The sequence below is a fragment of the Agelaius tricolor genome, unplaced genomic scaffold (assembly GCF_023055355.1).
Source record: "Agelaius tricolor isolate 1412-34295 unplaced genomic scaffold, bAgeTri1.0.p SCAF_18, whole genome shotgun sequence".
NCBI classification, from domain to species: domain Eukaryota; kingdom Metazoa; phylum Chordata; class Aves; order Passeriformes; family Icteridae; genus Agelaius; species Agelaius tricolor.
In genome coordinates, this window is record NW_027269278.1 from 13,620,828 (window position 1) to 13,647,008 (window position 26,181).

General features: G+C 53.0%; 1 protein-coding gene across 2 annotated transcripts in view; it reads left to right on the forward strand.

Annotated features, from left to right (window-relative positions):
* Positions 1–12,093: 12,093 nt before the first annotated feature.
* LARP1 (La ribonucleoprotein 1, translational regulator) overlaps positions 12,094–26,181 on the forward strand; it is a 45,735-nt gene continuing 31,647 nt past the window's right edge. For both annotated transcript variants that reach the window (XM_071443418.1, XM_071443419.1), the window contains exon 1: positions 12,094–12,539. In XM_071443418.1, coding sequence (XP_071299519.1) covers positions 12,197–12,539 — 343 coding nt within the window. In that variant the 5' untranslated portion in view covers positions 12,094–12,196. The remainder of the gene's footprint in view (positions 12,540–26,181) is intronic.

The following is a 26,181-nucleotide window of genomic DNA, read 5'->3' on the forward strand; positions in this document are numbered from 1 at the left end:
AGCGGAGCGGCGCTCGGGGCTCCCCCGGGCCGGGCGGCCGGCGGCAGATGGCAGCAGAGCCGAGCGGGGGCTGCGCTCCGATCCCGGGGATCCCCGGGGGGACATCCCCGATTCCGGGGCTCCCTCATCCCTGGGCATCCCCGATCCCGGGGCTCCCTCATCCCTGGGCATCCCCGATCCCGGGGCTCCCTCATCCCTGGGCATCCCCGATCCCGGGGCTCCCTCATTCCCGAACATCCCCGATCCCGGGGCTCCCTCATCCCTGGGCATCCCCGATCCCGGGGCTCCCTCATTCCCGAACATCCCCGATCCCGGGGCTCCCTCATCCCTGGGCATCCCCGATTCCGGAGCTCCCCGAGGGGACATCCCCGATTCCGGGGCTCCCTCATCCCTGGGCATCCCCGATTCCGGAGCTCCCCGAGTGGACATCCCCTCTCCCGGGGTTCCCCTCATCCCCGGACTTCCCCGATCCCGGGGCTTCCCGGGGGGACTTCCCTTATCCCGGGGCTCCCCTCGCCTCTGGACATCCCCGATCCCGGGGCTCCCTCATCCCTGGGCATCCCCGATCCCAGGGCTCCCTTGGGGGAATTCCCCGATCCCGGGGCTCCCTCATTCCCGAACATCCCCGCTCCCGGGGTTCCCCTCATCCTCGGACATCCCCGCTCCCAGGTTCGTCCTGGAACGAGCCAGCAGAAGCGTTTCCCTCCAAATTCCTTCCTTTCTGAGTTTCCCCGCGGGGCGAGGAGCTTCTCTCCCGACCGTGCTCGTCCCTGGCTCCTCTCCCAGCAGGAAAGGGGAAGCACGCAGGCAAATCCAAGCTGGATCTGCGGTGCTCCCCATCCCCGAGCACCCCAAAGCTTCCACCACGACCTTTGCAGGGCCCTGCTGGGCACAGCAACGCTTCAAACACGTCTCTGCCTGCACCATCCCGGGGTCTCATCCCTCCAGAAAGGATAAACAGTTCCCAGTGCATGGATTTTCTAATGCCTCCCGAGAGAGAGCCCCAGGGAGCAGGGAGAGGGGGAACCTCCTCTCACCTCCAAATACTCTCTAGGAAAACAACAGGGGGAAAAGCACAGCACAAGGCTGTGGGGGCCACAAACAGGTTTTCAGTGGGTTTTCCATGGCACCTACCATCTGTCAAGGCACCAGCCACAGCTCTCCCCTGGCACCTGGCTCCAGGGCAGGGCTGGGAGGGGGCCAAGGACATCCCCCTTCATTCTTGGGGTGCTCTGGGGTGCCTGTTTACAGGCTCAGGTGGTTTTGTTGAGTCACAGGGCAGGGCTGGCAAGTGCCCAGAGCTGCACCATCAGCTGGATGGAGGCTTGGGGCTGTGCCATCCTCAAAGAAGTAGTGGGGGGAAAAAACTGTAACCCCTGGCAGGGAGCCGGGAGCATCCTCCCCAGACTGCCATGCTCCTCTAACACCCTGCTTGGTCAAAAAAAAAAAAAAAAAAAAGAATTAAATTAAAAACATGGAGAGGAAAAAATAGTCTGCTTTGAGAGCACAGAGCCCTGACTGGTGGAGCAGCTCCTGCCAGGAGGGTGGGCACAGGAATGGGGTCAAGCTGCCCTCAGAGACAGGGTGTGAGCTGCAAAGCTGGAACCAGGTCCTGATTTAGAGCCACATGATTTTAGGAAGCCCAAGTCTGGCCACAGGGGAACATGAAACCTGCTGCAAGCAAGAAGAGAGTCTCTGAGCCTGTAAGTGCTTCTGAGCAGGACAGGAGGTATTTGGGACCAGCTGGGGATGCTGGTGGTGGAGGATCTGCAACCTTTGGTGCTGAGCCAACCCCAAATACCTCCCTGGATCTCCTCTCCCTGGAAGCAGGGATGGGGGAGCTGCACTGCAGAGGCCCAGGCTGAGGAGAGGGCACGAGAATGGCACTGCCAGTTCCCAGAGGCCTGAGCATGCAGGGCAGCCCAGCAGAGCTGCACAGCTCCTTGGGCTGCCCCAGCACCTGGATGGTGGGAAATGCCCCTGCCAGGGCAGCCCCTCTCTGCCCTGCCAGCTCTGTCTCCTGGGGCCCTGAGTTATCTCCAGCACTGTCATCCTGTGGCACCCCACCCAGCCTGGCTCTGCAGAGATGCTGTTAAGGGCTGGGGCTGCCCTCTCCTGATTACACACAGGGGTGCTGAAGCTTTTATCATGGGCAAAGCCCTGCTGGCTCACTCCATCCCTGTGGCCTCTCCGAGGGCCCAGGGCTCAGAGCCTGGCTGTGCTATCTCTTCATGTTCACTGCAGCCTGCCTATCTGCAGGGCCCTGCTGAGCAGGACAGGCTCCCTGGCCTCTGCCCAAGGGAAAGTGACATTTGCTGCTGCCTGGGGAACTGGTTTTTCCAGGGAAGGACGGATCCTGATTGCTCTGGAGCTGGCACTGCAACCCCCAAACAGCAGCAGCTGCTCCTGGGACAGGTGCAGCCCAGGAGCTGCCTCCAAAGCCTGTCCTGTCCCATGGAAGTGGGATGAATGGACAGGATTGCCCTCCAGCAGCCAGCAGACCTTCAGGATGGGACAAAAATGGTTATGCAGTGTGTGCATAAGAAAGAGTTTAAATGTGTGTGCATTAGAAAAAGTTTATATGTAAGCAGCCAACCTCACTGCAATTTCCAGGGGGTTTTCCTGGTGTTTGGGCTAGGACACAACTGACAGGACACTAGAGGGGTTGCAGGGAGAGAGCTTCAGTAGGCAAAACATCCCAAACTTGGGGAAGCCCCACGGAATCACCTTCCACTCCCTGAGCAAAGATGGTGCCATCCCAAAGAGCAACTGCCTCTGTCACTGGCCCCTGTTGGAAAGGGGACAGGATGGAAGTGTTTGGCCTGCAGAGAGGGTGGGGAGGGAGGCTGGAGAGCCCTGGGAGGACAGGGCAGTGTTTGAGGACAGACAGACATCATGCAGACAGCGTGCCCAGCAGCAGCAGCTCCATGCCCCAGCCCTGGCCGGGATTATCGTGGCTGTAACACGGCGTGGCCATGTGGGGAAAGGCAGGAGGTGCCTTAATGAGGCTTGCTAAAGTTAATTATTAAATTAACAGCTAAGACAGTACAGCTGCAGAGACAGCCAGGGCTGGCACAGGAACTGCAGTGCCACACAGAGCAGGATGGCTCGTGCCTGCTGGAGGGAGTGTTTGGGAAAAACCACCCCAGGAGCTGCTGGGAGGAGGAACAGGGATGGGTTTGGCAGAGGCTTGGAGGGAGAGATGTGTGTGCAGGGACACTGCCCTGGGTTCTCCCTCTCTGGTGTCCCAGTCCCACCAGGCAGGAGAAAAAGTCCAAAGCAGCCATCAGTGTGGTTTTTGTGTCATGCTGTCCTGGGGAGGGCTCCTGGCCCACCAGCATTAACCATCCCTGGCTGCTCTCCAGGCTCCAGCTGCTGCCCTGCTCCAGGCTCTGGGCCACCATCACATGCTCCTCCCTGCTCAGATAAACTGCAGGGATGTTTTGGTTTGGCACGAGCCTTGGTTTTGCATCCTTAGGAGAGGAATTACAAAATAATAAGATAAGGCTGTAGACTGGAAGCAAGCTCAAAAAAAAATCCCTTTCCAAGAGTAGTGCTGGGCAGACGTACAGGGTGATCTTGCTTTAGGATATAAATTGCTGTCAAGGGTTACTGGAGAGCAGGAAAGACCACCTTGGGGTGGTTTTGTGCTGACCTTGTGCTGGCTGTACTGGAACAAAGGCAAGGCTTCACTGGGAAAGCAGGAGCTTAAGTAACATGCTGGAGTGGAGATGGACAATATGTGCTTTTCTCCTTGTTCTTTTTCTGAGGATGGAGAGGACCTGAAAGATGCCTCTCTCTGAAGAGGATAAACTCCTCTCTGGTTCCTGTTGTTTCCACTCTGAAGTCCTGGCCTTGCTTGCTGTCAGATGAAAACATGTTTAGGAACAAACAGTGTTAGCTGAAAAGCATGAAAATTGAACAGACTGAAACACAGGCGAGAAATGCTGGCTCTGACTGCACATGGCTTCACTTTGCATTTATTTTGCTCATGATTGAACTTCAAAGTCTAACAATGAGCCTGGCAGGAGGACAGACTCCCTTACAGGTCAGCACTGTTCCTCTCACCAGACAAGGGAAAGCTCTTGTACCTGCCAAATTGGGCAGCCAAAATATAACAAAATCCACCTGCAAATTCTGCACTTCTGGCCTGAGATTCTTTCACCCAACATGGTCAGTCATTGTCACTCCTCCATCAATCTCCATCACCTAACATCCCCAGGATGTCTTCAATCACTGGATATGATTAATATTGCTTGATATAATTGTAAAAATGAGTGCATTGATGCAGAACATGGCCACTGCATCCCCAGATTTGCAATTGAGCTTCTCATCCCACGTTGATTTCCCCTGACAGTGGTGGAGACAGAGGATGTTTCAGGTCCCTGGGGTGGGTCTCTTTTCCCCTTGTTGCTTATTCAGTTGCTCATTGGGAAGTACAGGGGCAGAAGAGGCAAAGGCAAATATATAAAGTCATAAAGTACAGTATCTTGAAGCCTGGGCTTTTCTATGGTCTATGGACTCGAGTTCCTCCTGGAAGCTTTACAGAAGCATGTCCATGAGCATCCCACAGTCTTGCTTGTCCCCTGGAGCTGGGGAAGCAGACAAGCTATGTCCTGGGGTTACTTGGAGACCCTCTGGTGGATGCCACTGCAGCTGCTGACTTTGATGACTCTTTCCTACATCAACAGCTCTGAGCTGACTTTTTAAAACCACCGGTGGAACAATTCCTTTCCTTTGCTCCCATCTCCAGAACCAGGTGAGGTTCTCCAGCCTCCTGAGGGCCGCTACAGAGCCAGGGAGTTCCCTGCAACCTTCCAGGCACTGCAGCATTATCTGCCATGCCCAGCCCAGCTCTCTGCAGGGAGGGGAGCTGGGGGACAGTCCCCTTGCCTGAGGCCAATCTCACTCTGCCATCCCCAGCCTGTTCCTCCCCTGGCTGAGAGGACTGACACAGCATGTCCAGCCCTCCACGACCCTTTCCCATCCCCAGTGACCTCCCTGGGGACAAAGCATGAACGTGAGCCCTTTTAGCTGCTGTGTTTGTGTACACAGCCCACTGCTGACACAGATCTCTTAATCCCCCTGCCTGTGTCCCACGGGCCCTGCTTGTACAGTGGTGGCCATGGCTGGGTGCTGGCACTGCACTTTGCTGAAGCCCTTTTACCTCTGACTCGCTGATCAGCTGCTGACAGGGTGCTATCAGGAGCCTGTGGTGGGTGCAGTGGCAATGCCAGCATCCTGGCTACTGGGGACTGTCCCCAGCTTGACTTGGTGGCACTAAGGAGGCGAGGAGCGCTGGTGTATGTTGCTCTAGGCTTTGGCATTGCTTTGCTTCCAAGTTCTCATCTCTCTCACTTCATGGGCTTCAGCTCGGAGGTGGAGGTGGCTCAGCTCACAGCTCAGCAGGCTGATGTTTCCTTTGCACCAGCAGAATATTTGGGAAAGCAAACACAAAGCTGGTGAGGCTGAGTGGGAGTCACAGGCAGAGGGCCTGGCTCGAGGCAGAGCACAGGGCAGGGGAGGAGATGCTCCCCATGTCCCCTCCATGCAGCCTGGGTGCTGGATGGCACAGCTGGGCTGGCTGCTGGGGGAGCATCTGGGCAGGATGGAGCCTTCCCAGGTCATAGCTTGGGGAGAAAAGGCAGGAAAACCTGTTCAGCACTGAAACTTCCCTGCAGTGGAAGCAGGGATGGCAGCAGACACCTGTGCAGTGGAGGAAGAATCAGGAGCACAACAGGCACACACAGCACATCCCAAGGTTAAAGGAGAATCACTCAGCCATGCCTTGGGGTCAAGTACAGTCAGGCATGGAGCTGCCCCTGCTCCAGCCCCTTTGCTTAAGTGCACAGTGCAGATCTTGGACAGAGATGTGCTGTACCCTCCTGGGTGCTCTGTCACTCATGGTGTGATGGCTGGTGCTCAGGGCAGGCAGCCAGGACTGGCTGGACAGGCAGTGGCTGTGTGCTGACCCTCGGACCCTCTGCTGTGGGTCACAGGAGCAAACCTGAACTCTGTGTGGGACAGCTGACCAGGCAGCTCAGCCCCACCACTCCAGACTGGCTCTTGAAGGGGTTCCTGCCTGGTTTCACCTCCTCTGGTACCCCCATGAGGCTGCTGGAGTCCAGGCTGCTGTGCCTGGCACCAGAGTCAACGTGGCTGCAAAAGTGGGAAGGAAAGCATTGGAGTAGGATGCCCAGTGCCCTCAAAAATTGGGGGGGGGGCAGAAATCTGAACTCTTGTATACAAAAGAGCAAAATTATTTTATATTTAACCTCTCACAATTTCTCAGTTCCCTGGCTATCCAAGGAGGAGAACAGCACCTGTTGAATTTGTACCTCCTGGTGCAACACACAGATCCCAGCAGCCAGGGAAACACCCAGCAGCAATATCCTTGTAGTGTGGGTCAGGCTAGGATTTGAATGGCAAAGCCCAGGGCTTTGATTTGACTGCAGAGGGGTAAAACAATATTTAAATAACTGCCAGCCACTGGAAGGAGCAGAATCCCAGGAGAAAAGAGAGAATTTGTGGCCGTGCATGGCTGACGGCTTCATTGTGAATGTACAACCTGCAAAGGGAGGCAGCCAAGCTGCTGGGAGCTACCTCTGATTTAGTATTTCATAACTTTGGTGGTTGACTCCAAGCATTTTGGCTGTTAATTATCTTTAGGTGCTTAGAGGAAAATATCCCAGCAATTCCACCCATCAATCTTATTGATTCTCACCTTGAGTCTTTGGGAGCTTTTAGGGCACCTGCACAAGCTGCCAGTGCTTGAATTAATTGAGCTCTGTGGAGAAGCCTCTGGCTGGTGCCTCCCTGCACATCAGGCACAAGGCAGAAAGATGTATGACCCTGGCCAGTGCTGGTGCAAGGAGCTGATGGCAGGGAAACACAAATTCCTGGGAATCACAGCACATTGCCAGCATGCTTTGTTTCTCCAGAGGAATGGCACATCCTCAGGTGGGCTGAGTCAGTCTGGCACTGCTGTGGGTGGTTGGGACCTGGGAAGGATGCAGGACATCTCATCTGAAGCATGTGGAGCTTAAGGCATCTTGAGCAAGGATAGTGGAGCTCTTATATCTCATTTCTCTTTGTAGAAGTGTCTGAAATATTTCTGCTGAAATTCCTGATGGCAGAGGGGTGGCATGGAGGGTAAATATCCTTCAGAGAAAATATCATGTTCAGTGGTCACCTTATGTCATGTTTTCACAAGCTCCTGGAAATGGAAGTGGTTTAGGGGACATAAGAAACCTCGGGTTAATATATCTCCAGCAAAATATACAAGGTGAGAAATTGTGTTCTAGAGGAGGTATTGCTTTCCAAAGCCCATGCCATCAATAACTAGGAAATGGGGAATTTTTCTCAAGCAGTCAAGATTATTTAGTGGCTTTGGGGGAATCCTACAAGAACTGTGGCTTTTGGAGGGAAAAGTTGTGATGATAAAAGCAGTGATGCATCATTAGATATCCCCCCCTCCAACCCACTTATTAAAAACACGCCAAAGCTGCGTAAAAGGCTTCAGATTTTAATTACAGGATATTTGCTCACATTTCAATCTAACTTCCTAGCACCAGGAAAATCCATGGGGTGCACTCTCAGACATGAACACATCTGCAGCACCACTTCCCAGTGTGCAGAGCATGGCTGGGAGCAGTGAGGGGATGGCAGATTTGGGAGCTGGTTCCTACCCCATGCATGGCACAAGTGCCCTGAGAGCACAGTGCCTTTGGCTGGGCTGCAGCACCAAACCACCCAGCCCCAGCCCCTGGGCTGTGGAGCCCTGCTAAGTGAAAGCACTTTTTAATGGGGATGTAATGGAACTCGTTAGTGTCTGCTGTTTTATTACTCAGGTTGGAAATTACTTATTGGTGGGAATGCGCTCACTCCTCACGCTGATCCTTCATATGCTTTGCTGGAAGGGTCCAAGTGAATTAATCTCAGAGCCAGGGAGTGTCTTCCATCTCTCTGGATCACATGGCTGCAGATAGGAAAAGCCTATGGGACTATCTGGGAGCTCCCAGTGGGTTCTCAGCCCTGTGGCCTGGCAGCAGAAGTGGAGAAGCTGAGCTTGCTGCTCTGGCTGTGCATTGGGCTTTAGTGCATGGTCTCTCTCTCCAGAGCAGGGGTGGGAGCTCTGGGGTTAAAAACGTGGGCAAGGAGAGGCTAAAATCTGGGTTAAACAAGGGGATGTTGGAGTTGTCTCTGTCAGAAACCTGCAGGAATGGGCACTTTCTTCTGGTTCTGAGCTAAAGCAGGTCAAAATGTGGATATTTTGAGTAGTAGAATAAAAGGTTTGAGTGTTTAATTTTAAAGGTATTCAAGTCAAGTGATTCAAGTATTTGTGATGGCCACTACGTGCCACTAATAGGTGTGTGCTGGTTGGAGGCCCTTGCCATGGCAGGGCCACAGGGATTTGCTGGCAGCCTGCCCTCAGCCCCACTCACTAGTGGCACAGCAAATTGGGACTGGAACTTGGGCTTCCACTGTTTTGTGGGAAAGAATCTCACCTAGACTGAAAAGGTTGGGTCAGATTATCCTGATGAAGAACTTCAGAGCAAGCTGAGTATTTTTCAGTGGGAAACCGTCAGGTTTTCTGAAATTAAAAATTCCTATTTCAGTTTGAGGGTTGTAACTGTTGGCCCAGAGTCCTGAGAATGGTTCTGCCCCAGCATACCACCCTCTGCTCAGAGCAAAGATCTTTCACTTCCAGGAATGAGCTCTGGGTGTCCTTTGAAAAGCTTTTCCCTGCAGGCATCAGCAGTTGGATGGTCAGGCTTCATTTGCAAGTCCATTGGGAGCAGGAAACCCCTCGGGGGCAGTTGGGTTTGCTGGAGGGCAACATTGCAGGGCTGCTGCAGGAAAGCCAGCCCAACCTCGTGTGCATTGTCCCTGACAATGTTTCTGCCTGGCAGGGTTCACAGAGCAATAACAACCACATAAATAAGTCAAAGCATATGACTCAGGATAGGAAGCTTGGACTTTCCTGGAAAAATCCTCTTTTGCAGGGCGTTAAAGATGCCTGAGCCTTAATATTCTGACATCCACGTGTAAAGCTTGGGCATCTCACCAGGGAACAGCGTGACCAGCACTGGCAGCAAGCAAACTGGTCTGGAGCTGCTGGGGAAAGAAAGAGAATTCCCTTGGGAAGCACACCAAATCTGAGCTGCCTGCGAGGTCTGCACAGCCCCTGCATGCAGGGAAGGGAGGTGTGACCAGGAGGGTGCTGCAGACACTGATCAGCATCCAGGGCCAGACTAGAGCAAAGGTGAAACTGGAGGAAACCCTTTAAACGGTGCCCTCGTGGCCACAGCGCTGGACAAAATTAGGCAAGTGGAACCTGAGAAAGGGGCTGAGCTCCCAGCCAAACAGGATGGTGAAGTTAAGGAGCAAATCAGTCACATTGGCTGCTTTGTGCTCCTCGCCACGCACAGGCCTTGCTCCAGGCCACTGAACTAAAGCTGTTCCCAAAGGGAAGGCTGGGCCCCTAGGTGAGCTTGCCAGACCAGCAGAAATGAAGCTGGGGATATTCCAGCCAAGCAAGACCCAGAGATGCTCAGAGACATTAATGGCCACCATCAAAGCATCTTTAAACCTCCAGGCCAGCACCAAAGCAGCCGGCTCTCTGTGATAAATATGCAAGCCACGCTTCAGCCGGGGAGAAATAAATAAGCTGTTGTACAGGGAGCAAGGGAGGTGGGGAGCTCCTGCCCAAATCACTGCGCAGCAGAGGAGTTTCCCTGGAGACTGCTGCCTCAGAGCCTGCGCAGGGCCAGCACAGGGAGCTGCTTGATGGGGTCTGGGCAGGCACAGGGACACAGCTGGGGTGAGGGATGAGGGAGAGGAGCAGGATTGGGGATGCCGGTCAGGCACTGTTGTTGAATTTGGGGAAAGCAGAGATGGATTACTTCCCAGTGAACTGTGCTGCAGAAATGGGGAGATTCCTTGGCTGCTTCTCAGCAAGCCCCTGGAGGGAGGAGCAGAATATCCAAGTGCTGTGGACACCGGGCAGAGCAGGGCAGCAGAGGTGAGGACACCAAGGGAGGAGTGGAGCACATGGAGCTGGCAGGACATGGCCAGCATGGAGGTGGTGCACCCCCAGCTTCCCTTCCCATGAAGGATGGGTGTTTGAGAGCTGACCTGCCAAGGTGATGTTCCCTACAGCTGATGCAAGAAGCTTGCAGGGACACTTCCCCCTCTCCCCCTTGAAGAGTGCATTTATTTTCTAACTCTGAAAACCTGCTGGGGTTTGGCCTGGCTGGGCACTGCATGAGGGTGAGATTTGCCCAACTCCCTCCTGCCTGGCAGCTCTGGAGCCAGTTTGGCTGTTGGCCACCACGGGCTCGTTCCTGCTCACGTGGCAGCAGAGCAGTGCCCCAAAGGGACCGAGCTGGAGCCCTGCGCCCTGGCTGGGGGACAGGTGAGAGACACCACTGGCCTGCAGGTCCCCTGGCTGCAGCCACCTGTGCTCCCCATGCCAGGACTGCTCCTGGAGAGGGTATAGGTGGGAGACTGGCTGGGAGCTGTGCAGCTCCCAGGTCACACTCACGAGGAGTGCAGGGACCCCCCAGCACGTCAGGGACTGGGCACAGGAGCACAGGATGTGGCTTGGGTTGTTGCAGCTCACTATAGAGCCAGCCAGGCCAGCAGACCTCTCTTCTGGAGTTAAACTTCCTTATGGAACTTTACTGGCCAAATTCTTGAATGATTTGGGATAACTGCTGGTGATCCCTGAGGCTGTGGCACAGGAGGGTGGCAGGGCACACAGAGAGCTGAGATGGTTTCAGTGGAGCATCCCCGACAACCTGGGACTCCCTCTATGGATCTGCCCTGATGCTGTTGCCCTTCCAAACGTTGTGCTGAGCTCATGTTTGTTTCTCAGTTTCTTCTTTCCTTCCAACAGTGAAATCAGCTTTTCATCCTTCTCCACGCATCAGCAGCTGGCAGCTACATCTTCAGTGCCTTGTCATGCTGACGGGTCTCCTGCAGGGATTGCATAGATGTGTCCCTGGGGCTGCAGGACATGCCGGGACTTCCAGATGAACCTTTCCGGGCAGAAGCAGGGAGGTGTGCTCACTGTGATGAAGGAAGAGGCTGGGAGAGGCTTGCACTGAATAAAAAAGGCATCAAGTAAGGGCTGCTGTGAATTAGGCAGGTTGTGCTATATGTATCAGCAATGCAAGTTGCCTTTTAAATGTGTCTAATTCATGTGCACATACACACACAGTCTGCAGTTGCTGTCTTGCTGGGTGCAAAAATTGAGGACAAATACGAGGCATATTAATGATGGTGATGAGCAAGTCACATTCTATCAGCTAGAGATCAATTAAATATTTCAGCCTACTCAAACAAAGGTTTTGCTGGGCACAGATGAGAGGTGGTCTCTCCCTCATTAATGTGTATAAATCTCTAAAGGGGGGAGCCAAGCACATGGAGCAGGGCTCTTCTCGGTGGTGCTGAGCAATAGGACACAGGTAATGGGCAAAAATTAATGCACAGGAAGCTCCACCTGAATATAAGGAAGAACTTCTTTACTGTGCAGTGACCCACACTGGAACAGAGAGTAGAGAGGCTGCGGGGTCTGCCTCACCGGAGATATTCAAGAACGGTCTGGATGCAATCCTGTGCCATGTGCTCCGGGACAACCCTGTTTACACAGGGAGCTGGGACCAGATGGCCCAACCTGATCGTTTCTGTGGCTCCGTGATCCCCCAGGCCCCGCACCGAGTCTCTTTCTGCACTTTCCAACCACGTTATCCCATTATCCCCAGGCGCGGGTTACCGAGCACATCTCAATCCCTCGGCTCCCGGCTGATGCCGGCCGGGGACACTCAGTCAAAGCCGGCTCGGGCACTCCGGGGCTCCACCGGTGCGTTCGTTCCCGGAGTGCCCGAGCCGGGATCGGCACCCCTAGCCCGATCCGGCCTCTTCCCTCCCGAGGCCGGGATGTCAGGAAGGGGCCGGTGCCCTTTAAACCCCCCCCCGTTCCCGCTCCCCCGGCTCAGCCGGGCGTTGCATCAGGCCCGTGCGCGCCGCCGGCCGCCCCGCGGGGGCGCGCCCCGCGCCGCCCCTCCCCTCGCCGGCGGCGCGCACGGGCGGGCGGTGCGCGCCCCCGCGGCAGTCGCGTGGTCCCCGCGCGGCTCCATATTGCGGCGGCACCAGGGTCGGGGGGTTCCCGGCGGGGCTCGGGGGCGCGCAGATGGCGACGCAGGTGGAGGCGCTGCTGCCCGGCACGGCCCCGCTGCTGCCCGCCGAGGAGCGCGCCCTGGTGCTGAAGCCGCCGCAGGACGGCGGCCGGGAGAAGGGCGAGCCTCCCATGGGCCCCGACGGCGGGCCGGCGGCGCCCAGGCCGCCCAGCGCCAAGCAGCAGAAGGAGGAGAGCAACAACCAGGAGAAGGAGAGCCTGCTGAGGGCCGGCGGCGAGGCGGAGGACGGCGGCGAGGCGGGCGGCGCGGGGCGCCGGGAGTTCATCGAGGCCCCGCCGCCCAAGGTGAACCCCTGGACGAAGAACGCGCCGGCCGTGAACGGGCAGTCGCCTCCCGGTGGGTGCTCGGGGGTCGCTGGGAGCGGGGCGGGGGGGCCGGCTGCGCCGCCGACCGCGCCCCGGGCGCCCGCGCCATGCGGCACACGCGGCGTGGGGCCGCGCCCGCGGCCTGCGGGGCCGCGGCGGGGCGGGGGGCGCGCCGGGAGCGGGGCGAGCGGCGGCGGCGGCCGCGGCCACGAGGTGGGGAGGGCAGCGCGGCCCGGCCCGGCCATGCGGCGGCGAGCGGAGGGCGCCGGGGGCCCGGCGGCGGCGGGCGGGCCCGGCGGCGGACACGCGGCCCCCCCCCTCCCCTCCCGCTCCCGGCATTCCGCCGCAGCACCGCCGGCAACGTGGTCGGTTCCCGGCGTGCGGCTCCCCCGGGAGCGCGGCCCCGTCGCCCCCGCGGGGGCCCTTCCCCGGGCCGCGGCCTGCGCTGCCCACGTGTGCGCGGCCGCGGCTCCCCCGCGCAGGCCGCGCCGCCTTTCTCTGCCGACTCATGGCGGCCGCGGGGCCGGGGGCCGAGGCCGGCGCGGCTCTGCCCGGCGCGGTCGCTGCCCCGGGCTGGGGGCACGGCTGGGGAACGGGGGTCCCCGAAAAGGGAAGTGGAGGGGCTGCGCTGTCCAAATCGTGCTTGTAACCCGCTCCTGTCGTCAGCAAAGGCTGAAACTGCAGAGCACCATTTCCTCGCCTGTCGGGATGGGTGTTGCGCTCCTCTCGTACCTGCTTTAAGTGAATCAGGAGTAGGAGAAAAGCACGGAAGTTTTCTCTAAGCGTCTTGTTTGGGAAAGACCTAATCTTTTTCTACCTGTCTCTGTTAGCTCTGAAATCACGCTGCCAGATGTGCCATCAGATCCCCAGTTACTGTACGTGCCAGTGTTTTGTAAGAACTGTTACTACCTAGCATGGTGATTCATCAGAGTTATTGATCTCTGGGAGATGGACAGCTCTGCAATTTCCACCTGGAAAGCTGTCATCTTAATGGGAAGTATAGAGGACAAGTTAATCGTGCCAGGTAGAAGTCTGTGTTTGGATTGTTTGGTGGTTTGTCATTGTAGTCATGGACATAAGCAAAGCTTAAGGAAATCCAGGACAGCGTCGCTGTCTGCATTTGCCTCGTGCGTTATGACACGAAACTGGTCACATCGCTCCTTTGTGTGAAGGTTGCGCTCTATTGTGATGCCTTCTGAAATAACGATCCTGAGGAAAAAAAAAACAAAAAATGCAAAATTGCAAGGCTGAGTGTTCCTGTTTGAGTCTCCTGTGTAAGGAGTGTCCAGATTCATTACCAGCCTCATCGGTTGCAAAGGTGTGTGATTTGTCAGAGTCAGCAGCCACGAGGCAGCTGCCCAACACAAGCGGGGCCCCTTGCAACTCCTGGGATGGTTATTTGAGGGAAAGAGTGAGGGTGTGTCATATGCATGTCCACGCAGTTGTAGGGTAAGGGAGTAATGCTGCAACACTCAGAATTGTCCTTGGGCTCAGCACAGTTGTCTCTGTATTCCCAAAGGTGTTTAAAAAATGGAATTTGTTAGTGGTGTGTTCTGGGACGCTTGGCAGCAGCAACTGGTTCCAGCAGTGCCCAGTGCTGCTGCCTGGCTCGCCTCTCTTGGGCCATTGTTTCTTTTGCGGCGTGTTCATTAGCAGAAGAGAAAACGTGTAAAATAAACACGGCTGGTGAGCTCCCACGAGAGGCAGGCTGGCAGCTGACCTTGCCTGGCAGCCCTGCACCCAGGTACCTTCTTGTACAGTTTGCAGGCTCATGTTGTGTCTTCATTTCATTGGGTGGAGGATTTGTTTTGGCAGGCACTTACCAAAAAAGATCTGGAGCGTAAATTTGTGTGAAAGAATCAGCTGGTGAGGCAAGTTGAGTTGTGGTGTTGTAGTGACCCCCAGGAGGATCCCCCAAGAAAAGCGACTGTTTTTCTGCACTTGAAGTGGATTGAGAGCTTCTGAACTCTGGAAAGTCACTACTGGAAGTCTTTGGTTTCTCAGCAGAGCTTACAAAGCCTTTGCTCACAATCCAGCAGTGTTCCCAGTGCAGTGCTTGTGTGCTGGAGATACTAAATGTTTCCAGCCCTGATCCACCAGAGGTAGTGAGGAGACCAGAGAGCGTAGTGCAGACAGCTCTGTAAAGATAAAGGGATCCCTCTATGACTTGTTTTACAGGCTTTGAAAGCCCTTATTTTTTTATAATGATTATATTAATTATAGAGCGGATTTAATGGACAAGACCTTCTCCTTAGGTGTCCATGCATTCAGTAATGGCCTGTGTTGGAATTGATGCTTATAAAAGTAAAAGCATTGAGCTCAGGGAAAACAGCCACCTGCAAGATCTTGGTAAGTTTCTGCTGTCCGTGTTGGAATATGGATAGGGAAGAGCTTAACAAATCCACCTCCAGGTGGTCAAAACACCAGCTTGTTTTGAACTGTTTGACACGCCACAGCTGGGCAAATTGAGTGCATTTGGGGCCTGACACAGGGACTGAAGAACAGGGTTGTTTTTTCATGGATTAGGATTTACCTTTAGAAGCTTGTGCCTTGCCTACCTGCTGCAGCATTTTTATGCTCAAAGTTGGCAGTGAAGCCTGTAATATAATAGGATGTTCAAGCAAAGCTTTCTGCTTTTTCAGGAAGGAGGGCTCTTGAAGTGAAGCCTCTCCTTGCTTCTTAACCTCCCAAAAGCACAATGGCTTGGCAGTAAGTGGGGCAGCCATTAGGTCGAGTTAGACACCAGTGATACTGCTGATGCTGTGAGTGGAGGAGGCTGAGGCTCTTCTGGAGTAGCACACCAGAAAATTTCCGTGGTCTCTTGACAAGATGCAGGTTACCTTTTTATTCGTGTGTGTTTCTGTCAGAGGAGAGGGGGGATCCTTTGAGTGCTAAGGTACACATGGTCCTGTCCCATGTGGCCAGGCTTGTACTTGACACTGCTGACTGCTTGTGAGGGACGCTGCAGAGCTGTAATGATGCCTCGTTTTTACTCTCTAATGATCTAGTAGCAAGGTCTGTGTGACCATGCCCTCGTTATTACATGTTCTCTTCTTATCATGTAAATAAATGCAGCCAGCAGCCTGACTGACACATGATGGTAGTGTATGTGTGTCTGTGGTAGTGAAGGAAACGTTTTCTGGCAAAACCAGCTTTGCACTACTGGCTATAAACCAAATTCAAAGTGTTTTCTTCAGTTCTTCTGTAGATGAGCAGTGTGGCTTGCAGTTAAAACAGCTCGACCTTCTGGAACATGTTGTACTCCTCCGCTGTGCCCTGCACCAGGGCTGATGCTGATGCAAGCCTTGGTGAGGACAGGTGTTAACAGCACCCCGTTTTGAAAACCTGCTGGATGTATTTCAAGAAATGTTGCATCAAGGCACTTGGCACTTCTTTATTTTTAAAGCCATTTACATCTTGGAAGTAAGAACATGCAGGTTTTAATGACTGGCACTGCAATCGCTCAGCTTTGCCTGGGCTAACTTTTAAAATTCTCCTTGTAAGTGCTTGGCCAGGGAAAGCGGTGTATTTCCTAGAGGAGATGCAGGAGGTACTTTGATTTCTTGAGTAGAGCTTCCTGCATGCTGTTTGGCAAACGTGCAGGGTGGATAAGCAGTACTTTCCAGAAGGCACACCTTAGTTGCTAGCAGCAAGCACCAGGGGTGAGCTGACTGTGGTTGAGAGTGCGTGTTGCTTTATGCCCGAGCAGAGTCTGACTTGGCTACCGGTGCTGAGGAGAAGGCAAGGGAAGGTTCATTAGCATCTCACCCCTTGCTGACTAAGTCCCCATAGGGCTTTCCTTGAAATCAGCCTCTGGTACAGGAGATAAGATGGATGGGAAGCTTGTTTTACCATTGGCATTTCTTCGTGTTCAGAGTAGACACATCTGCTTGCTCAGGTATCTAGCTTGGTAGTCCTGCACACACCTATTTCCAAAGTGTTGGGCAATTCTCACTCTGTCGTGGCACGTAGTTGTGGAGCTCTTCTGGCTGTTGCAACAGAGCTGCTATCACAGCAGGAGGCCCCCACCACCGCCCCAAGTTTCCTCTCCAAACTCCTGTTTTGTTCCAATCCCACAACTCAGGTTCGAGTAACTCTTCCCATCTTCTTGGGGATGATGAAGGTAACTGGAACTTGTTGCTCCAAAAAAAAGTGAGGCTTAGTGTTTTTCCTCCCCCACATACCTTTGCCCTTCAGCTTTGTGCTGGACCTTTGCCCTGTTCTGCACTGTTTGTTTTGGGCAGAGAAGGCTGGGGAATGCAGTGCAGCTCCTGGGAGCTGACTCACTGGCCCTGGTTGCTGGGCTTCAGTGCCTGCTTCTGCTGCGACCTCCAGTTCCAGATTTCTAGGTCCCGGCCGTTGCTGAAGGATTCTCTCCAGCCATGTCCTTACCCTCACAACTCTTCTTTTAAACTTTATATTGCTCAGCGTGCCATGGAGATTTCCACCGTGATTGGGGCAGCAGAAGGACTTTGTTCATATTTGAAGACAAATCGAGTCCAGAAAGCAGGACTGGAAATGGGGGCACTGGGGCTGCAATGCTCTGCTCTCCCTTCCAAATTATGACACCAGATCTTTTTACTGTGCTCGAACAGTGTGAAATTATCTTTAGGGCAATGCCAAATGCAGACTTGGATAGAGTTAGGTTGCTTTTTACATACTTGAGACTGTAATGAATCTCCAGCACCATCTCTGTGGTTGTGCTTGTTTGGCAAAATAAGGAATGGGCATTTTAGTAGAAAGCTGTGCTTGCTGTTCAGGCCAGGCTGAATGTTTTAACCCGTACAGTTATTACAGGTGCTCTTAGCCTTGGGTCAGAGGAGCTTTGTTCATTCCCAACCGTGATATGCGTTTGCATTATGGTCTTAAGTATGTTACTTATCCTTTGGTCATCTTAGCATTGAAGCCTTTGCTGACTTCCTACCCAAGGGCCTGAGTCTCCACACTGCTGGCTCTGACAAATCCCTGGCTTGCTGTGTACACAGGGAGCTTGGGGAAAGAGGTGATGCAACTGTGGTGATACCTGCAGAGCTCTCCCATGGTGATAGTGCTGTTCAGGTGGAGCTTTTCATGGACAGGAAGCTGTCTCCTGGGGTTGGCTAAAGCTCTGGGTGCATCTCTGGATCCACTCTGTGGTCTCTGGCATGGCCAGCTCTGCATTTGTTCCTTTTCTCACTTGAAACCAGGATTTGGTTCTGCTCATTCTGCAGGTCCAGGTCCTTAGGTCTGAATGGAGCTGGGAGACTTACCTACTTGCATTAAAATAATTGGTTCATCTGAATATCTTGTATCAAATGATGCAGCTGCATGACTTGAGGAAAGGGAAAAGAAGGGCTTCAAAGAAGTTAGTGCAGTGCTGGGGGAACCTAAAGCTACTTGTGTATTTAGGCAGTGCTAATGGGTGACCAGCACAAATGGCAACTGAATTTGGCCTTGAATAAATCAATTACCAGATTTCTGTGTGGGGAAAATTTTGGGTCAGGGTCAGCCTGGATTGCTTGGCAAACAAAAAAGTGGGTGTGCACATGAATGTCACACAGCTGTGGAGCAAAAACTGGCACAAGACATTTGGTGGAAATAGGTTTGCTGATAGCAATTCTAATGCTGTGCAAGATAAACTTTTGGTTTTGGGAAAGGTTGTGGAAATTTTGGTCAAGTGTCAATATGTATCTAAAGGGAGGCTCATCCTGTAATTGGAGGCTCCCAGAAGATCCTCTTAATTGAACTTTCCTCTATCAGAGCACACATTTCTACTGAAGTTTGGGGGGCTTCATGGGTGGATTGCCTTTCCCGAGCAAACTGGTGTGTGATGTGTTGTGGCTCTGGTGGTTTCAGTTTTGCAGCAGGCTGATGGTGCTGGTTGAGCTGCTGGAGCCATCCTTAGCAGGTCATTTGGCCAGGATCAAGAGCTCTTCCTGCAGCATTAAAACTGCGTGTGCTGGGGGATGTTCTGCTGAGACATGCAAGGAGAGGGGAGGAGGGGCTGGGAACTGGCTCATCTAATACCTGCTTTATCAGTGAGTTACCTTCACTGTCCTTCTGGAGCAAAGCTGACTTAGGAGCAGAAGCTTCCCTTGACACTTCCCTGTATTTCAGGGTTGTATGGGAACACGCAGCTGGGTTCAGTGCTCTACAGTGGTTGTGATTTTATTTTTACTTTGTTGGTTTGAGTCTTTTGTTCCTTTGTGTGGTGACAAACTATAAGGTTTGCTAGAGTTCTCTGCTGCAGACTGATGGTGTGTTGGAGGTGACCATGGGGGCCCTGGCTGGCTTGGGTGCTCTGTCACAGCAGGCCAGGTGGAAACCTTAATTTCCTTTAGAAGTGGTCAGCGGGGATGGTTGTTGGTGTGATGCCACTCAGTCTGATTGTTGTGACACTCAGAGGTGACACAAATGCCCTTTGCTCTCTGGGTCTAGAAGATGTTTCCCTGGTTCCTCCAGGGCACGTGTGACACTCGCAGTGTGCTGGTGGGCACAGCGTGCCCTCCCCTGTGCTCCTGGGGTAGCGCATTTGCTTCCTGCTGGACACGCCTTGAAGTGGCTGGGAGCAGGTCTGCAACCTGCTGCTCTAGCAGGTGCTGCTCTCCACTCCCAATCGCTCCCCAAAGCAGCCCTGGCTGCTGATGGGGCCCAGGAGAGGCATTCTTGCCCCATGAGGAAGATGTTGGAGGAGAAACAGCTCTGGTGCTCCTCAGTGTCACTCGTTCGATCTCTGTCAGTGATCCCTTGGTGACTTTGGCAACTGGAGGGCAACCGGGAGAAATGGGGCTTGGCTGGGGCTGGTGAACCTCACACGTCCTTGACACAGAGTTAAAGCACGATTGGGAAGCTGGACAAGGGACAGAAATTGCTGTGTGTCCTTCCTGCTGGCCAGGAGGGCCTGTGTGAGCCCGAGTGGGGTCCAGCAGGGGGGACAGGGGGTGCTCTGCTCTCCCTGGCTCAGATACGGGGGCACAGCTCAGGGGAGGCAGCAGAGCCTGTCCTGGGCACAGTGCTGAGCACGTTTTTCCAGCTGAGCATGGCGTGTGCAGCTCCTGCAGAGTGACTCTGCAGTCTGCAGGGCACGGCTGCGCCGGAGGGAGCCGGCACAGGGGGCCCTTGGTGCTTCTCCTTTCCTGGTCCTCATTTGACTTCTTTGACTCACCTGCTGTGTGAATGCATGGAGAGAACACAGTTTTTTCAGGCTGGATAAGGTAGCTTTTAAGGAGTCTGAAAAAAAACTGAGAGAAGAGGTGAGTTTTTTCCTGGCTAAATATGTGGGGAAACAAGTATGAAATTGGAAAAACCACAAAAATGAGGAAAGGGTAGAATTTTGTGGGTGGGAAAGTAAGAGAAAAGGTGCGTGGGGAGATTGGTGTTTTACCTGCCTGGTAACTCAGAAGTGGGTATGCTGCTAAATACTGAGCACTTTCTTTAAAGCAGATTATTTGTGATATGTATTCAGCCTCTACACCAAATCACACAGCCTTTTTTATTTTGTTTTTCTTTATGACTGCTTTTGAAAGCTTGTAGCTTCAGTGATGTGAATGAGTGATTATTTTACCAAGTCTTAGCTACCAAACTATCTGGTTTGCACATTGGCAGATGATGAAGCTAGTGGCAGAATAAAATAGTGAGAACTCACAGCTAATAAGCAAGACTCAAATGTCTGATAAGCCAGCTTTCACTTAAACTACAGGAAATTAATTTCTTTGGATTCTCCAAGGTCACATCTTCCTTTATTTTTTATTATATGTTGCTAAAGAAGCACTGAGTTTATTCCTGCAGGACCCTTAGGATTCTCTGCAATTTTTATGCCTTTGCTGTAACTGGAAAGGTTACACTTCCAAGTAGTAAAAAGTCTGTGTCAGCTCTCCTGACCTCACAGAACGAGCCTACTGAAAATAAAGCCAACCACAATAACAAAAAGCAATTTTCTTGGCTTTATTCAGCACAAAGAGTCACCTAAAGGAGTGACTGAAGCACTTTACCTAGCTCTGTTACCTCCAGGTGGGCTCATGTTGGTGGGTCAGCTGCAAGGCTGTGTGAAGGGGAGAAGTCAAGTGAAAAACAGAATGAAGAATTAAGTGTAAGGAGTGACACCAGTATGTGTGATGCTGAGAAATGATGTGTCTGTAGCAGCTGATACTGAAATGTGGAGAAGCACATCCCAAAAATGCAATCAGGAGGTTTTTACTGTGACTGAGAGAGAAGAGTGATGGGATTTATGCACCAGGTTCCACCCAGCAAGAGAGAGGAGCCAATCACAGAGGTGTCTCCACCACGTGCTCAGGTGATGAAGCATGAGACTTCACTGTAATCATACTGAATTCCACTTCCCAACTCCCAGCTCAACCTTGAGAGCTCCAGGGAATACCTGCAATGATCTCTTGCATCTTCTGAGTGCTCAGAAATCCTCTGCCACTGCAGAGGGTCTTGCACTGAACTGAACCAAAAGGGGACTTTTCTTTTGGTTTCCCAGTCTCAGGTGAGCTCTACAAAGCTCACTGTTGCTGTTTTTTTGGGTTTTTTTTGAACTGTGGAATGATGAATGTGATGTTTGCATACTCTGCAGGGAGGAATTTGGTGTAAATGAGCCACGGTTTTAAATTTTAAAATTAAACCTGTAAGGACAATTGTGAAGATGATTTGGAGGAGACATGGCAGATTGCAGTAAGATAACCCTCTTAGCTTCAATTGGAGGTGAAATCTGAGTTGATGTAATTGTCAGCAGTGAGTGGAACCAAGCAAGCATGGAGTTTGGAGGGTGATTGGAATGGCTGTGCTTGATTAAAACCAAGCAGATAGCCTGGGCTAGAAGGAGGGAACACCTCAGACTGTGTCTGATGATTTGTAATTCAGTTAAGAGATTTAATTATGTTGTCTTCACTGTACTGCCTTGTGTATCTTACAGCCTTCCGCCTGCAGCCCAAACGTGGAGAGAACCTTGCAATTTTCAGTTTCTGGGGTTTTCATAAGGATTTATGGCATCCTTGTTTGATGTTGTGGGGCTTTACCATGATATTGATGCATTTGAGGAGGTGGGGTGGGATCCTCTTTCATGGAGATGCTGGATTTCTGGGTACATTAATGGATTCTCCTTTGTATGGAGATGGAGCTGTCCTTGGGCAAAGCTTCTCTGCAGTTTGGGCCTGTCCCTGATGTGCAAGCAGAAAAGTATGTTGCAGCTCTGAGAGTGACAACCCTATCAGAGGGAAACACCATCCTGTATCAGTTTCCACAGTGTGGGATCCAGCTGGCTTCCAGGCCACACCAAAATGGCTCCTGTATTTAAACAAGAGCCTTTGAGACGTGTATTTTGCTTGATTGTGCCAGAAATTTTAGTGTCTGTTCAGTATCCAGTGGTTTAAAGAGCAGTTTGGGGAGGGTGACTGTGATCATTTGGACCAGAATCATGTAGGGTTGCTCTCCTGGAAGGCCTAAGGGCCTCCAGTGGTATCACTCCAGGCTTAGTGGTGGTTAAAGGACGTGAGGCAGAGAGATGGGTCACCAGCTGCTCCATGGGAAGAGTAATCTGAAGCCCCTTGTTGAGTTCATGATCAGGAATGTTGGGACTCGTGCTCTGGAGCAGCGGCACGTCGCTGCTTCTCCACTTTGGAGAGGAGGGGAAGGGGTTAATGGGAGAGAACACCCAGTGTTTGTTCTCTCCAGTGCAAGCACTGATAAGTGGATGGGAGAAACAACAGCCTGTGACCTTCCAGTTATTCCTTGTGTGCCTGTACATATGCGAGTGGTGGATTTGCAGGACTGTCTGTTTGGAGAGCTCTCGTTCTTCTGGTCAGGTTCCCCAGAATCCCCTTGGCATCTCTGGTGCTCGGAGAAGAGACCTGGATCCTGTTCCATCCATGTGGATCTCTGAAAGGTGTTTTAGCCAGGCACAGTGCTGGTCCTGCTGGTGACTGTCTCCAGCTGGTGTCTGCCCTGCTTTCTTCCATCTGGAGGACACTGAACATCAGCACTGAGGTACTCATTTAGTGTGTGGTGTGGAGTGAGTTAGGGACTCATCCCAGATAATGCTCTGATTTTGGAATAAGTGATTTTTTTTCCCCAGGGTTGTTCCTCTTGAAACTCTTTGATTTACTTTTCGAGTACATGAAGATAGTGGGGGCACCACAGCTGAACTTCACCAAACTCACAGCTGTTTATACACTGCAAACCTATTTCAAGCATTTCTTTCCATGTGGTTTGTGGGAAATTGATGTCGGAGCTCACACTGGCTGCAGCTCTTGAGCCAGTGTAGGTGATGGGGGTGCCTGAGAAGGAATCTAACCTTTCCTCTGGGCAGGGAACAGAAAACCCCTTAGCAGATATTGCTGGTCTGGATACCTTTGCAGAGGAAGTGATTTGGGTTAAACTCTTCGGGTTTTTTTTTTTTTGTTTCTCTTGCACAGGCCTTAGCAGGTCTTGGGACCTAGCCAGCATCATGTTAGGATTGATCCATCTGTCTCATGCTTCAGCTTCTCTCTGAGGGGGTAAATATCTTACAGTAAGTTGAGAGGCATGGGAAGTGTTAGCATGGACCTGGCAGCTGGAGAGGGCTGGAATGATCTGGGTGACTGAGAGGTGGACCCTCCCCAATCCTGCTCAGCAGGTAACAAAGGAGGGGAACAGGAAGCAAACAAGATCTTGGGAGGGATCAAATTGGCCATGCTAATCTTTGGGTTTAGGGTTTCTTGCTTTGCTGCTTTTCCCTAGGAGACCTCACCCCCTTCTCTGCTGAGTGTTCCTTTGAAGAGTCCTGTAACTGTCTCAGGAACCTGTGCAGGCACTGCCTTGGCCTCCGAGGGGGGCCAGGTGATTTGAACTGAAATGTTGCATTGGGCTGGAGAAAAGAGTCAAGCAGCTCTGGTCTCTTTGCACTACATGCTGGACTGTGTAATTTGGACCTTTTTCCTGCCTGGATTGTCCCTGCCGGGCAGCAGGTCAGGTTAGGAGGAGAGATACCAATTGATCCTGCCATCCCCCAGCATTTCCCTGCCCAGTCCCTCTCCTGGGCAGGCAGTGCAGCCCTGCAGCTTTGGAGCCATTGTGATGAGTTCTGGTCACGTCCCTGCTGTGAGTCCCCCTGTGACCTTGGAGAGGTCATTTTTTTTTGCTGACGTCCAAGTCTTTTGTCTGCCAAACGTGGAGGATGATTTGGTTACAACTTCGCGGGTCGAAAGCCAGAACAAATCAGCTGGTGTCTTCCTGTGGCAGTGTGGATGAGCCCCATGTCCCACTGGGAGGAGCTGGCTGTCATTTCTGTACCCATGTGTGCACAGCCCTCACCCAGTGTGCTCCACAGCCAGTGCACTTTGCTGTCTGGCAGGTGGCATAAAGCGCTCTGAGGTGGTTTTCCCCCGTTGTTGGGAGAGCAGAAGGGTAATAATGGGAGGTGGGGGCCAGCAGGGAGCTGGTTCCTGCTGGCACTCAGCCTGTGGCCGCAGCCCCTCGGCAGTTATGGCTGCAGGTTGCTGTAATAACGAGTCAGCGTTTCTCTTGCGTCAGGGATAATGAGATGCTCTTCAGCCGCTGCCTCCCGGGCCCTGCAGGGAGGCAGCAGTGTCCCTGCTGGAAAAGGGGGGCTGGGGACAGGCACTGGGTGGTGGAGGTCCTTTCCCAGCTGTAGCTCCTCAGCAGGGAGAAGACAGGCTTGCTGTGCGGGTGTTTGGGCTCAGCACTGTGAGCGTGGTTGGTGTGCGTTTCCTCAGGGAGCACTGGAGGGGAGATGGGGGCTCATAAATGGGGTGACTTTCTTGGACCTGTCCCAGATACCTGAATAGCAGCAGTAGCCAGATAGCCCCTGGGGAAGGGGGTATGTGTGTGGATGCATCAGCGTTTCTCTCTAAATGCCCCATTTTAGCATACGGTCTTCTCCTTTGTGTAAAAATACCATCAGGCAAAAATTGAAATTGAGATCCACCCCCAGCACCACCTAAAATAAGGACAACTGCCCTCAATTTATATTATCTCCTGGGCTGTGTGCAGCAACTCTGGGTATTGGTGCTCAGAGCAAGCACCCCTGTACCACATCTGCACCCTCACTTGGTGGTCCTGAAAGGGATGCTCCTTGCCTGTCCCAGCATCCAGCCAGCTGCCATGCACACCCCGACCTCCTCCTCCTCACTCCATCCTCCACCCTGCTTTGCTGATAACAGGAGGATTCGGAGAATGTGTTTTTCTGTTGAGATTTTGTAGGCTGCATGGAGAATGGTCAGGGGCTTGGGGAGTACCTGGTGCTGCAGTGAAGAGATCACTGGGTCCCTTAGTTCAGACACCACATCTTTCTGATTTTGGGTGCATGCCGAGAAACAAAAGTGTCTGTGTGCAAGAAGGAGGAGGAAGTGTGAGACTGTAGGGACCAAATCTCGTGGGTCTGCTCATTTGCATTGAGATACTGTTGTTTCTTGCTCCTTCCCACTGGGCTGCCTGGAGGGGCAGGCTGGGCATGGCTGGGAGGGTGTTCTACAGGCAGGGGTCCCATGTAGGGATTGCCTGCTGCTGAGCAGGTGGCTGACAGGATGGTGGAAAGCTGCTGTGAAGCATTGTCCTGCAGCCTCTGGCCAGTGTTGGGATTCCTGGCATCAGGGTGCCTTGGAACATAGCAGGTGTGTGTGGTGGGAGGAATTGGTGGGGCTGGTTTGCTGGCTTCACCTTTCTATGTTGAGACTTTGAGCACAAAACCTGTCCCTGTGCCTCAGTTGTTGGTGTTTGAGTTTTAGCCTTGGGAGGGCTGGGAAGGGAGCTGACCGGGACAGGCAGCCTCAGCCCTGCTGAGTATGAGATGGGCTCCTTGGAGAGCAGCCCAGGGGTTTACCTGCTGGCCACATATGTTTCTGCCTGCTTCCCCACAATGGCTTTCTTGGGAAAAGAAGGCACTGCCTGATTTAGACTTCTCTTGGGCACCTGAGGTGCTGTCCTTAATTGGCAGGCTAATTTTTAATTTAAGTCACTTGTGCTTGACAGGGAAAAAGGTGTCCCAAAGGGTCGTTGTGCCTGCTGGTCCCTGACCAGCCCTGCCTCAGATGTGTCCTCTCAGCAGCCCCATTTTTCAAAGCAAGTCCTACAGACTGTTCTGTACTTGTTCTCAGCTCTAGGGAAAGCTGCCTGCAAGCCCCATGTTCTCAGTGTGCTCTGGAGAGCTTGGAGTCAAATCTGTGTTAATCATAGGTGTGATGAGTTGGACAAGGTCAGCCTCTCCCAGACAAGGGGGCTGAGCACTGGATGCCAGTGTCTTTCCTTGACAGGAGTTGCCCTGGGAAGCCTCTTGAGGTGACTGTGAGCTGTACCTGTCCTTGGCCATCACATGTGGTCCTTGCTTTCTGCTTTCTGACCTCAACCACTGAGTTGAGTCACTGCTTTTCTAGTAAATGTAGTGACAAAGCTGCTCTAGAGTTGTGGCTGAGCTCAGGAGGAGCCAGGAGAGCATTGCTGCACATCTAGAGCAGGACAGGGCAGTGGGGAATACAGCAGTGAGCTGAGACCTTGGGGCAATGTGAGTTTGGGGTTGTGGTGGTGACATGTCTGATAGGAGATGGTGCTGAGGGGTCACCTGCAGCTGTGCCTGATTTGGTGGCATTTGTGGTGTCTAGAGCCTGGACCTGTTGTGAATGGCTGCTTCTGCTGTGGTGTGTCTGATGAGGAGTTGGTGGGACAGCCTAGCAGGAATGCAGTGGAGAACTGCACCCCTCAGG